Genomic DNA, 15,253 nt, shown 5'->3' with positions numbered 1-15,253 from the left:
CATTTCACAAAGTAAAAATTGCGACAAGAAGGAAGATGGGCTCTGCCCTCTGACAACCATAGGTTGTCCGGTAGTGCTGGCAGAAACATTGATTTCTTGCTTATGGTTTGAACCATCGATTTTCGAAGCGTAATAACAGTTTTCGTAGACCTTCCAGCTACCCGAGCAGCACAAATCAGAGCAAATTGGTTGCAGCAACTTGATTGTGACAAAATCTGGTCCTATATGAGTTGCAGTAACTTATGTGGAACATGTGTGCTGCTAGGGTATGTATACCTTCTTCGGCAAAGCGTTTCGGTCTTTAAGACTATATGCCTCACGTATTGAGTCACGTAATTGACGATAAATTGAAGCCGCTAAAAGCAAAAATGTAATAAAGTGACGATAATAAAGTGGTGCGGAAAGCGAGGACGCAACCAATCGAGCCCATATTTTGCACAGTTGATTGAAAAACTTTGATCTCATTTGATTGGATGAAGTTTGCGTGTTTTCATACAACTGCGCTCCACTCTAGTGAATGTCTTCTTCTTATTGGCATTACATCCCTACACTGGGATAGAGCCGCCTCGCAGCTTAGTGTTCATTAAGCACTTCCACAGTTATTAACTGCGAGGTTTCAAAGCCAGGTTACCATTTTTGCCCTCGTATATCATGAGGCTAGCACGATGATACTTTTATGCCCAGGGAAGTCGAGACAATTTCCAATCCGAAAATTGCCTAGACCGGCACCGGGAATCTAACCCAGCCACCCTCAGAATGGTCTTGCTTTGTAGCCGCGCGTCTTTCCGTACGGCTAAGGAGGGCCCCACTCTAGTGAATGTGTGTATGTGTAAAAAATGTTGTAGATTCACTTTTTGAAACTTGGTATTGGCTGATTTATTCGTATAAAGTTTCATTCAACTGGGAATCCTCTTGTCTCATTGTTTCTTATTAAAAAATTGCCAGATCTAATTATGGGATCAAAAGTTATGGCCAAAATACTATTTCTTATGAACACTACACGCTAAAAACACTCACTCATATTTTTTGGACCAGTTTTCGATTTCAATACACAGAAATATTTTTCTGCTATACATTTTTTTGTTTTAACTGTTAAAGAGTTGGTAAAACTCAAGAGTTCAAACCGTGATCTGTTTAGACAAACCGTTTTTGATGGTGACGATGATGGTCCCGCCACCTACCCCTACAAAGGTTTGAGCTGGACGAGTTATCTATAAAATAATCAATGTACTGTCACAAAATCTTAGACCCCTTCCCTCTAAAACATGTGACGTCATTTTTGAAGGACCCCCAATCTACAACTCGTAAGCATCATACTTTTCTACGAAGTTCGAACATCACAAAGTTCAAAACTTGTGGTACCTCTCCGTCGATATCAATAGTTCTGAGTTCAGTCTCGAGTTAAATAATCCACCAGATGACTTACTACTGATCTAAAGAATCCTTCGAACAGCTCTAAACTTGCACAGTTGTAAATAAATGTAAAAAATCATCTATATCTGTAATACGTGCGCGAGGCTCAAACTTTTGTAGACTACACAAAAAAGTCAAAATTACGTCAACTAGGGTGGGTGTACCAATTGTCGCCATACATAAGAACAACTATTTTTTTTAAATAAGCAAAAGGCATGTGGGTGGACTTTATATATCAAGCGAAAGGTTTTACTTTCTGCTCCTTAGAACAGCTGTGAAAACCACAATGAAATTTGTTATAATCATCAAAATTGATTAATCCATAATAGGAACGCATGCACCAGTTGTGGCACTATTCTTAATTTTGGTTCCTTATTTGGCAAATCCCATTGTTTTCTTATGGGACTGGCCAAATAGGGACCACTAGTGCAACAACTGGTGCAAAGGACGTCAAAAATTAAGCAAAATCCATTTTTACAATTATGCTTTGCTTGTTTTGGAGGAGATCAAAGGTTTTATCGTATCATATGAATATGCTTTATCGATATGAACTTGGTTTGCGGTGATTTGATTGGCCATTTGGCATATAAAGCACTAGTGCGACAACTGGTGCTATAGCCACAACTGGTACATCTAGCCTATATAAAAATCCATCATCATCATCGAGGCGAACTAAAAGATCATTAGAGCCCCAAATAATTAGGTAAATAAATTGTCCATACAAAATATCCGTTTAAAAGTAACTTTGTCAAGATACAAAATTAGTCATTAATAAAAAGTTGATCCAGTAGCTGTACAAAAGGCAGCTTCAACGTGTGAAATACATTGTCGTTGGAATTCTGTTAGTGTCGCTGCACGTTTGATGTGCGTAGGCATCGAATTGAATACATTTTTTCTTTGAAAAATAATGAATGTGAAGCGCTATTCAAGAAATGTGGTGTTCGTACATCATTCGCGGATCTAGTATTATGTCTATGGACGTCACTTCCTCTTTCAATTTGATCACACAAATATCGAGGTAGCAAACTTTATTACTTTAGAAATAAACACCATTGTTAGATATACAATCCGTTGCTTTACTGACTACAGCGTTCAACACAAAAGACGAGCAAGTGAATCTGTTGCACCTTAAAACTAAACGCATTATTTTATTCTGCAAACGCTGTAATCTCGATATTTGTGTCGCGTTCGGCAAAAATAAAATGGAACGGCAAAAGTCTAGATGATGAGAGATGATTGATTTATACAATTGTATCTTACTTGCAATAGTTAAGTCGTTTTTCAGCCGGCAGAGAATTCCATACTTCTTGGTTATTTTCTTGATAACATTGTCAATGTGCTTGTCAAACTTTAGCTTGTCATCAATAATCACGCCAAGATATTTATTCTCATTCGTCTCATCAAAATATATTTTAGTTACAAGATAAAGATTGTCGCTTCGGCTCCCTCTATTCTGCTGTCCGAAACATGTGTGGTACTAAACTGTCAAATTCGCGAATACGAAGGTTGTGTCTCTACTCACTCTTTTATGGCTAAATCTCATTGCTATCTATCAGACTGTGCATGAAACATGGCCGCCAATCACTCCTTCTTGTTCCTCCACAGCAAAATATATAGGAACTGTCAGACTTTGCGTGAAGAATTTACCTTCGTAGTCGCGAATCGCATGTATTTTTCCTTCAATGACATTTAGATCCCCTATCCTCGCCAACAATAGAGGTTTCGGACAACGACGACAGCGACAATCTTTATCTAGTAACTAAAATATCTTTTGTCACATCATCAATGTTCATTGAAACATCTTCAATTACTCGGTTTCGCGAAATTATCATATTTTTTTTTATTCATTTATTTATTTCAAGGCACTCTATGTTCTTGACCGCTACTGTGCCGTGATCTACTATGGTATTCTGCTTTACAGAATCCACACAGAATCTATTTTAAGATATCCATTATTCGTTATTGTTGCCGTTGCCAGTTCATCTTGTCGTGAGTCCATTGTGTCGGTTTGTCCATGTCGTGTGTATCCAATCATCGTTGCATTGTTGCATTGAGGAATGCCTCCGAGAAGAACAAGTTGTCAGTCGTCATTAGGCAGCCGCGACGGTAAGGCGCGTACACCCCAAAACGCCAACGTATGGGCTGCCGGTCTGGCGACTGACGAGGGTTTGGTGGAGGGGCTGGGAATTGAACCCTTAACCATTCGCTTATGAGGCAAACGTGTAGCCAACTACGCTACCCCCCAAAAAAATAATCATATATTTAGTTTTATTTATGTTAAATTTTCACTGTTTGTATTTTAACCTTCTTCTTCAAATCTTCATTCAAGTGAAAAACGGCATCTTTTGAATTTTTAGCTGTAATAAATATCACGATATCACGATAAGAGGTTTAGATCGCAAAATCGTGAAACTCGTCGTTTGCGTTATGAAGTCCGCCAACTTGGAAAACATTGTTTCCAGATAACCGCAGTAGTAATTGGAACTATAAAGATCACTCGTTCCGTCGATAACGGTCAAGCTTTTCGGGCGCTCGCCTTAGCGCTTTTCGGTCTGTAACTTTGCCACATGTCTTATGACCATCGGGTAAAGTTTATTATAAAGTAGACACTTTGAAAATATCGACTTTTTTCGAACTTATAGTGTACTAAACCCTTAAAACGACCAAAACGATATCAACCTGCCAAGTAATTAACATCAAAGTTATCGAGTTGATCTTGAGCTTCGTTCGGGATATTTCTTCTAGAAGGTTGTGTTTTGAACGGAAATTATTATGTGCTGATCGTTGTTCAACAATTGGTGGTAATTGATATTCTATTATTATACATTTTCTAACATATCGGTGCAAATTAGTCATCATTCGGAACGCATCCAAATCATCAGAGAAACTTTTTTTTTCTATTTCAGACTGATCCTGCGTTCGTACTTCACTAATTCCCAGTAATTAGACGCTGGGAGTGGTTCTAGTTATTGACTCAAATCACAATTCAATATTTGCCGTTTTGATTTTCATTTACATTAAATTGCATGCGCCAGATATGTGTATAACAGAAAATTACACGTTTTGCTTGAACTGTGTACTAGGACAATGGATTATATGGGAAAAAAATTGTTATCGAATTTAAAAAAAACGACATTGCTCACAAGTTTCATTACCCCAAAATATGACCCCAGGCAAAATTTGAGCTCAATTGGAGATGATTTAGGGGTGCATAAAATTCACCAAAGTTTTGAAATTTTTACCCATGAATATTTTCTCAAGGGGGGACCAAAGGAAAAGTCGAAAATCGAATTTTTGTTTTTGATGCCAAATGACTTAAAAATGCATGAGACGTCGAGATCTGATGCCATTAAAAAAAATATTTTTGAAAAAAATCAATTTTTTCCTTTAGAACATTTTTGGGACTTTCTTTCAGATGATGAATTTTTTTTTCATCGAATTTCAACACCGGACGATACGCAAACGTTTTTGTAGCCTCCCTATGCAAATTTTGAGCTAAATCGGACATGATTTAGGGGTGCTCAAAATTAATCAAAACTTTTTTTTCTCACGAGGGGCAAATAGTTTTTTTGTTTTTTGATGCCAAAGGACTCAAAATGCATGAAACTTTGAGAATTAATTTTTTGAAAAAAATCGACTGTTTTGGGACTTCGAAAAATTTCTTATGGCGAAAACAATTTTTCATAGAATTTAAAAACCAGACGTTACGTAAACATTTCCTAAGCCCTAAAATATGCCCCTCTGCAAAATTTGAAATCCATCGGACATGATTTAGGGGTGCTCAAAATCTTGCTATCAAAATTTTGAATTTTTTGAAACTTTGGAAACTTTTGAGATCAGATTTACGGACTAGACAATGTTTATTACACTGAGGTTTATTTTTACGCAGTTATTATTACGCAGTACCGCATGAATTCAAAGCACTACGTGTAAAGATCAAGTTTACAAAAAATTCAAAATTTTGATGTTATATTATTATTTTACATAGGAGCATATTTTAGGGCTTAGGAAATGTTTGCGTAACGTCCGGTTTTTAAATTCGATGAAAAACTGTTTTCGTGCCAAAACAGCCGATTTTTTTTTTCAAAAAATTAATTCAAAAAACAAAAAAAAATTCCCTCTTGTGAGAAAAAAATAAAGTTTTGATTAATTTTCAGCACCCCTAAATCATGTCCGATTTAGCTCAAATTTTGCATAGGGGGATATTTTTATACAAATAACTACAAACGCTGCAATACCTTATTGTTGTATTAGGGTAGTGAGCTAATTCCCGTCGTAGTAGGTAGTGCTTGGTTTTCAAATCTAATTTATACGCCAGCCCAACTACTTACTCTAACTGAGTTGTATGTAACACGTATTTTAGAGTTCCTAGTTTTCATAGTGTACTATTGGCGCATTGAACAAATCATAGTTTATTGAGAATCGGCAATCAAAAATACCCTTCAAATTTTTCAAATTTGTCTTATGAAAATCTGTTTACGTCCATGAGAATTTTCATTCGTCCAGTCTAAAACTCGATGGATTGCTGTCAAATAAATCTGTTGGTATTGGTGTGCGATTTCTTTAAGTATACAAAATTAGTTTTTTATGCGGTATCATACCGTGTTAAATAAAAATAACATAAATTCAATTAATATTGGCCTGTTCTGAATATGATATGTGTACATTGCAGGGTTGTTACGACTACGCGGATTTCGCGATTTTCGCGGATTTCGCGGTTTTCGCGGATTTGGCGCGGATTTACATAACTATTTTAGGGTTTCGCGCGGATTTGGCGCGGATTTAGTTTTAGGTCGAAATTTCTAAAAAAATCTAAGGAAGTTTGTTTGAAAATTAGTTTTATGCCTATCTAGATGGGCTTAATTTCATTACAAAATGTTGTTGAGAATAAATTTACGTTTCGTATATGTCCAAGTCCTTATTTAATTACACTCTCAAGCATTATTTAAACAAATATTATGAGGAGTGATACTCCACTTGTTGTCATTTTAATCCATTCTAAAACACGACGCACACAAACCATGCCTATTGAAGGACATGAACGCCCATTTTCATCTTGTCAATTTCTTCGTAATTCCAAGATATTTGTCAGTTTCTGATCGGTTGTTTCTTTTACGATGAACCACTCAGCATATCATTTTTCAAAAGTCGTCAGGAATTCTTTCATAATATTGGAACATTTTATATTTCCTTTATAACATTCATCTAGTACGAATAAAGGTTTATACAACAATTGAAAACATAAACATATTCTGTGATTTAATGCAGATGCCTAATTTTAATAAGTTCTTCCGCAGAAAGTCGATCAAAAATTAGAAGATAATTCTCAAAAGTTATTTCTGGCCTCTGGTGGGTTGATATTTTCGGTTAACTCCGGTGGTATTTCACAGGATTACCAACAGAAAACGAAGAAACTTTCAAAAGAAATTTCCACAAGGACCCCATGATGATCCTTGAATAAATTCCTTACAAATAAATTTCCACAACGTAAAGAGGATTTCTGCAGCATTAAAAACCCGGAAAATTATAAAGATATTTTTGGAGGAATTTCCTGGAGCGTTGACCGCAGGAATGACTATAGAAAATCGGAAAGAATGCCGCCTTGAATTTACAAAAGAGTTATAGCGATGATCACAGATATGTCTTTAATAAGTGCTCAAAAATAGAACCGGGAGTTTTTCCGCAGGAAGTCACCAATCAATTTTTGCAAGAATTTCTTAAGCGATTTCCGTAGGATTTCATAAAGGGATTTCTGCAAGTAAGCTCTGTAGATATACCGCAGGTTATTTGCGGAGAATTTACTTGAACTCACGACAAAATTCACAAATGAATTACAAAATAATTTCCCAGGGGAATTTTTGTAAGAATACTCGGAGGAATTCCCACAGATGTTCTCGAAAGAATTTCCACAGACAATTTGGAGCAACTTCTGAACGTCAGCAGATCCAAGGGCAGTTGGATTTCTGCAAACATTTCCATGAAAATTTCCGGGAGAATTTCAGGAGGATGACCCGCAGAAATCTTTGGGATGAATCGGCGCTCGAAAGATGGATCGGAGTTATTAAATGAAATTCCAGTAAGAATGGTCAAAAAAAATTCTGCGTGAATTTTTAGAAAAGCTTGTTACAAGAATTGAAGTAGAAATGACGGACTAATTTCTGTTGGAGTTTACGCAAAATATTCTGCATATTTCCAAAGAAATTTCTTCTGAAATTTTTAAAAATATTCCTCTGGAATTTTTGTGGGAATTTACGCTTGATTCTGGCTTAAAAATCAACGGAGCTTGAGCAACTATGTTAGATTTTGTATTATTTGTTTCTTGATATGAATTCAAATATTTGTTTCACAGAAGTTTTGTTTTGAAACGGAGCTTCATTGTCTAATTCCTCAATATCTAAGCAAGCAATTAATTACTTTAAAAGAAAAAGCGGTTTTGGCAGATATTTTAATATTTTTAATAAATTATGATCAAATCTGGCCTTAACATTCATTTGTAATCAACGTACTTTGTGCCGAATTTTATAAAGTACTATCAACAAAAAAACTGATAATAACAAAACATGCCATAGCCATCATCTAATCCAAAAAGCAATGCTTATGCAAATAGTTTTGACTGTTTTGTTCTTGTTCCCTTAGATTCAGTACTTCTAGTGGCCATTTAGAAGGGTTTTAATACTTACTGCCGGTTTATTAGTCCTATTAGCATTTTGATACAAACATATGTGGCAGTTTAAAATCATATTTGAAATCAGTAATAATTGTAAAAAAAGAACTTGAAGAGAAGACGCTCAATAAATTGTTATACAAAAATTGACTTTTAACGTGTATTTGCTTAGAATTTAGATCTGGATCGCGCGGATTTGGCGCGGAATGGATTTCATGTCGCGCGGAAATGGAGCGGATTTGATTTTAGTCGGCGCGGATTTGGCGCGGAAAATATTTCAGGATCTTCGTAACAACCCTGACATTGTGAAACATTGAATAGAATATGTGTACGGAGGATGTTCGCGGCTATCCAAGAAATACCTGAAGTGGAGGTCTTCAGATCTACAAGCGTAACCAATGATCTACAGGCCTATTTTGTTAATGTAATGTACCCATTGTGGTACATATAACAGAATCTGCGTATCGAAGACGTTCGCGGTTATCCAAGAAATACCTGAAGGGGAGGTCTTCAGATCTACACGCGTATCCAATGATCTACAGGCCTGTTTTGTAAATGTAATATACCCATTGTGGTACATATAACAGAATCTGCGTATGGAAGATCTTCATGGTTATCCAAGAAATCCCTGAAGTGAAGGCCTTCAGGTCTACACGCGTAACCAATGATCTACAGGCCTGTTTTGTAAATGTAATGTACCCATTGTAGTACATATAACAGCATCTGCGTATGGAAGACGTTCGCGAATATCCAAGAAATACCGGCAGCGAAGGCTTTCAGATCTACACGCGTTACCAATGATCTACAGGCCTATTTTGTTAATGTAATGTACCCATTGTGGTACATATAACAGAATCTGCGTATCGAAGACGTTCGCGGTTATCCAAGAAATACCTGAAGTGGAGGTCTTCAGATCTACACGCGTATCCAATGATCTACATGCCTGCTTTGTAAATGTAATATACCCATTGCGGTACATATAACAGAATCTGCGTATGGAAGATCTTCACGGTTATCCAAGAAATCCCTGAAGTGAAGGCCTTCAGGTCTACACGCGTAACCAATGATCTACAGGCCTGTTCTGTAAATGTAATGTACCCATTGTAGTACATATAACAGAATCTGCGTATGAAAGACGTTCGCGGTTATCCCTGAAGTGAAGGCCTTCAAGTCCACACGCGTAACCAATGATCTACAGGCCTGTTTTGTAAATAAAATGTACCCATTGTAGTTCATATAACAGAATCTGCGTATGAAAGACGTTCGCGGTTATACAAGAAATACCGGAAGTGAAGGCCTTCAGATCTACACGCGTAACCAATGATATACAGGCCTATTTTGTTAATGTAATGTACCCATTGTGGTACATATAACAAAATCTGCGTATCGAAGACGTTCGCGGTTATCCAAGAAATACCTGAAGTGGAGGCCTTCAGGTCTACACGCGTAACCAATGATCTACAGGCCTGTTTTGTAAATAAAATGTACCCATTGTAGTACATATAACAGAATCTGCGTATGGAAGACGTTCGCGGTTATCCAAGAAATACCGGAAGTGAAGGCCTTCAGATCTACACGCGTAACCAATGATATACAGGCCTATTTTGTTAATGTAATGTACCCATTGTGGTACATATAACAAAATCTGCGTATCGAAGACGTTCGCGGTTATCCAAGAAATACCTGAAGTGGAGGTCTTCAGATCTACACGCGTATCCAATGATCTATAGGCCTGCTTTGTAAATGTAATGTACCCATTGTGGTACATATAACAGAATCTGCGTATGGAAGATCTTCACGGTTATCCAAGAAATCCCTGAAGTGAAGGCCTTCAGGTCTACACGTGTAACCAATGATCTACAGGCCTGTTCTGTAAATGTAATGTACCCATTGTAGTACATATAACAGAATCTGCGTATGGAAGACGTTCGCGGTTATCCAAGAAATACCGGAAGTGAAGGCCTTCAGATCTACACGCGTAACCAATGATCTACAGGCCTGTTTTGTAAATGTAATGTACCCATTGTAGTACATATAACAGAATCTGCGTATGAAAGACGTTCGCGGTTATCCCTGAAGTGAAGGCCTCCAAGTCCACACGCGTAACCAATGATCTACAGGCCTGTTTTGTAAATAAAATGTACCCATTGTAGTTCATATAACAGAATCTGCGTATGAAAGACGTTCGCGGTTATACAAGAAATACCGGAAGTGAAGGCCTTCAGATCTACACGCGTAACCAATGATATACAGGCCTATTTTGTTAATGTAATGTACCCATTGTGGTACATATAACAAAATCTGCGTATCGAAGACGTTCGCGGTTATCCAAGAAATACCTGAAGTGGAGGCCTTCAGGTCTACACGCGTAACCAATGATCTACAGGCCTGTTTTGTAAATAAAATGTACCCATTGTAGTACATATAACAGAATCTGCGTATGGAAGACGTTCGCGGTTATCCAAGAAATACCGGAAGTGAAGGCCTTCAGATCTACACGCGTAACCAATGATATACAGGCCTATTTTGTTAATGTAATGTACCCATTGTGGTACATATAACAAAATCTGCGTATCGAAGACGTTCGCGGTTATCCAAGAAATACCTGAAGTGGAGGTCTTCAGATCTACACGCGTATCCAATGATCTATAGGCCTGCTTTGTAAATGTAATGTACCCATTGTGGTACATATAACAGAATCTGCGTATGGAAGATCTTCACGGTTATCCAAGAAATCCCTGAAGTGAAGGCCTTCAGGTCTACACGTGTAACCAATGATCTACAGGCCTGTTCTGTAAATGTAATGTACCCATTGTAGTACATATAACAGAATCTGCGTATGGAAGACGTTCGCGGTTATCCAAGAAATACCGGGAGTGAAGGCCTTCAGATCTACACGCGTAACCAATGATCTACAGGCCTGTTTTGTAAATGTAATGTACCCATTGTAGTACATATAACAGAATCTGCGTATGAAAGACGTTCGCGGTTATCCCTGAAGTGAAGGCCTCCAAGTCCACACGCGTAACCAATGATCTACAGGCCTGTTTTGTAAATAAAATGTACCCATTGTAGTTCATATAACAGAATCTGCGTATGAAAGACGTTCGCGGTTATACAAGAAATACCGGAAGTGAAGGCCTTCAGATCTACACGCGTAACCAATGATATACAGGCCTATTTTGTTAATGTAATGTACCCATTGTGGTACATATAACAAAATCTGCGTATCGAAGACGTTCGCGGTTATCCAAGAAATACCTGAAGTGGAGGCCTTCAGGTCTACACGCGTAACCAATGATCTACAGGCCTGTTTTGTAAATGTAATGTACCCATTGCAGTACATATAACAGAATCTGCGTATCGAAGACGTTCGCGGATATCCAAGAAATACCTGAAGTCGAGGCTTCAGATCTACGCGCGTAACCAATGATCTACAGGCCTGTTTTGTAAATGCAATATACCCATTGTGGTACATATGATAAAATCTGCGTATGGAAGATCTTCACGGTTATCCACAAAAAACCTGAAGTGAAGGCCTTCAGGTCTACACGCGTAACCAATGATCCACAGGCTTGTTTTTTAAATGTTATGTACCCATTGTAGTACATATAACAGAATCTGCGTATGAACGACGTTCGCGGTTATCCAAGAAATACCTGAAGTGGAGGCCTTCAGATCTACATGCATAACCAATGATCTACAAGATGGTTTTGTAAATGTAAGGTCCCTTTAATATCGACTCATGGAGGTTTCACAGTAACAGAATCTGCGTATGAAAGCCGTTCGCGGATATCCAAGAAATACCTGAAGTGGATCATTTCAGATCGACACGCGTAACCAACGATCTAAAGGCCTGTTTTGAATATATAATGTACCCATTATTTTTGCCTTTCTCGTACAACAAAGTTGTACCGAAAGGCTATCATTTCACTCCAAGAACGAACTTTTTATAGAAGGCCCGGAGACCCATAGTGTTATATACCAATCAACTCAGCTCACCGAACTGTATGCATGTGTGTATGTATGTATGTGTGTGCACAAAAGCTAAGAAAGACAACTTTTCTTGTAGTAATCCTTAGCCGATTTTCTCGTAACAAGTTTTATTCGATAGAAGGCAAAGCCTAGTTGATCGCGTTTGAAAGTTATTACGAAAATGGTACATTGAACCGAGCCATATAAGCAACATATAAGGTAGGTGTCTTGACTAAATGCGAGAAAGGCAGTATCACTATTCGGTGAACTAAGTTGGTTTTTTTTTTCTTTGAGGTCGTTCAACAATGATGTCATTTTAGGGGGGAAGTGTTTCTAAGATTTTGTGACACTGCATATACAAAAAAGCGGGGGGGGGGCTAGAAATCTAAAAAAATAGTGGACGTCATATTTGAATCATCCCTTTATTTGTGTGTTTTTTAAGTTTAACTTCAAGTTCAACACAAATGTATTCAATATGAAGAGAGCATGAACCATATTTGAAATCGGAACATTGATCTTCAGCTACGCGTGTAGATCAAATTGCCTTACTCCAGGGATTTCTTGAATGACCAAGAACATATGCTGTGAGGGCATTCTGTTATTCGTACTACAGAGAGCATGTACCATATTTGAAACCGGAAAATTCTCGCGTGATTTTTGAAAACGTCGTAAGTCCAAAAGAGAGGCTCTCTTTGTTTACTTTCTCTTTCGATTATTACAAAGCCATACTAACATTTACATTGGATTTTCCAGTACCGATCTGAAGAAAATAGCTTTGTCTTGTGTGCTGAGGTAAAAATATTGCAACAAATTTTAAACTAGCCTAGATATTAGCAAGAGAGCGTAATGAAAGAGAGTCTCTCATTTGGACTTACGACGTTTTCAAAAATCACGCGAGAATTGATCATCAGCTACGCGTGTAGATCGAAAGGCCTTACTCCAGGGATTTCTTGGATGACCAAGAACATATGTTGTGAACGCATTCTGGTATTTTTATTACAGAGAGCATGTACCATATTTGAAACCGGAAAATTGATCTTCAGTTACGCGTGTAGATCGAAAGGCCTTACTCCAGGGATTTTTTGGATGACCGAGAACATATGCTGTGAACGCATTCTGTTCTTTGTACTACAGAGAGCATGTACCATGTTTGAAACCGGAAAATTGAACTTCAGTTACGCGTGTAGATCAAAAGGCCTTACTCCAGGGATTTCTTGGATGACTAAGAACATATGCAGTGAACGTATTCTGTTCTTTGTACTAAAGAGAGCATGTACCATATTTGAAACCGGAAAATTGGTCTTCTGTTATGCGTGTAGATCGAAAGGCCTTACTCCAGGGATTTCTTGGATGACCATGAACATATGCAGTGAACGCATTCTGTTCTTTGTACTACAGAGAGCATGTACCATATTTGAAACCGGAAAATTGATCTTCAGTTACGCGTGTAGATCGGAAGGCCTTACTCCAGGGATTTCTTGGATAACCAAGAACATATGCAGTGAACGCATTCTGTTCTTTGTACTACAGAGAGCATGTACCATATTTGAAACCGGAAAATTGATCTTCAGTTACCCGTGAAGATCGAAAGGCCTTACTCCAGGGATTTCTTGGATGACCAAGAACATATGCAGTGAACGCATTCTGTTCTTTGTACTACAGAGAGCATGTACCATATTTGAAACCGGAAAATTGATCTTCAGTTACCCGTGAAGATCGAAAGGCCTTACTCCAGGGATTTCTTGGATGACCAAGAACATATGCAGTGAACACATTCTGTTCTTTGTACTACAGAGAGCATGTACCATATTTGAAACCGGAAAATTGATCTTCAGTTATGCTTGTAGATCGAACGGCCTTACTCCAGGGATTTCTTGGATGACCAAGAACATATGCTGTGAACGCATTCTGTTCTTTGTACTACAGAGAGCATGTACCATATTTGAAACCGGAAAATTGATCTTCAGTTATGCGTGTAGATCGAAAGGCCTTACTCCAGGAATTTCTTGGATGACCAAGAACATATGCAGTGAACACATTCTGTTCTTTGTACTACAGAGAGCATGTACCATATTTGAAACCGGAGAATTGATCTTCAGTTACGCGTGTAGATCGAAAGGCCTTACTCCAGGGATTTCTTGGATGACCAAGAACATATGCAGTGAACGCATTTTGTTCTTTGTACTACAGAGAGCATGTACCATATTTGAAACCGGAAAATTGATCTTCAGTTACGCGTGTAGATCGAAAGGCCTTACTCCAGGGATTTCTTGGATGACCAAGAACATATGCTGTGAACACATTCTGTTCTTTGTACTACAGAGAGCATGTACCATATTTGAAACCGGAAAATTGATCTTCAGTTATGCGTGTAGATCGAAAGGCCTTACTCCAGGGATTTCTTGGATGACCAAGAACATATGCAGTGAACGCATTCTGTTCTTTGTACTACAGAGAGCATGGACCATATTTGAAACCGGAAAAGTGATCTTCTGTTACACGTGTAGATCGAAAGGCCTTACTCCAGGGATTTCTTGGATGACCAAGAGCATATGCAGTGAACGCATTCTGTTCTTTGTACTACAGAGAGCATGTACCATATATGAAACTGGAAAATTGATCATCTACGTATTCTTTCTCTGTACCACAAGGAGCATGTACCATACTTAAAACAGGACTGCAAATCTTTGTTCCTGAGCTCAAGCCATTTCTTGGATAACTGGACGACTTATCTGTGACTTTATGAAGAATAACTATCATTTCGGTCAATTTTAAAAGTCAAACTTAAAAGTTTATTTTCGGTTCCAGTTAACAAAAATTACCTATTGCAATCCCATTTCGACCGCATAAAAATGGTTTCGATTGTGCCATTCAGTTAAATGCCTCAGTCTGTCAAACAACTAACACACATGCTTAACATGTACGTGGGTAGTGCTGCCAACAGATTTCTGTTTTGAAATTATTTCTCCTGTTTCAAACTTTTGGAATAGTGGAAAATTTTAGTGTGAATGACGAGTGTGTATGAAAAATATTTATTTGGAAGACTTTACTTTTATTACGCTAGCGGAAAATAATTGAAAAACCTACTTTTATTGACTGCATGATGCATTATCAGATGTGTAACATAAGATTATTTCAGTTCAAACCGCCAGTTTGGCAACGCGTTTTTCGACTATAAACAAAGCGACGAAGAAAATAAAT

General features: G+C 37.8%; 1 protein-coding gene across 1 annotated transcript in view; it reads left to right on the top strand.

Moving 5' to 3' along the window:
* Positions 1-3,416: 3,416 nt before the first annotated feature.
* The window catches only part of LOC134203633 (uncharacterized), a gene marked incomplete at its 3' end in the record, with an annotated part of 43,481 nt that continues 31,644 nt past the window's right edge, over positions 3,417-15,253 (top strand). The window contains exon 1 of the mRNA XM_062678519.1: positions 3,417-3,519. Coding sequence (XP_062534503.1) covers positions 3,471-3,519 — 49 coding nt within the window. The remainder of the gene's footprint in view (positions 3,520-15,253) is intronic.

Source organism: Armigeres subalbatus, unplaced genomic scaffold, assembly GCF_024139115.2.
Source record: "Armigeres subalbatus isolate Guangzhou_Male unplaced genomic scaffold, GZ_Asu_2 Contig2012, whole genome shotgun sequence".
Taxonomy (NCBI): Eukaryota; Metazoa; Arthropoda; class Insecta; order Diptera; family Culicidae; genus Armigeres; species Armigeres subalbatus.
The sequence above is the reverse complement of the archived record's forward strand: the minus strand, read 5'-3'. Positions and strand labels throughout refer to the sequence as shown.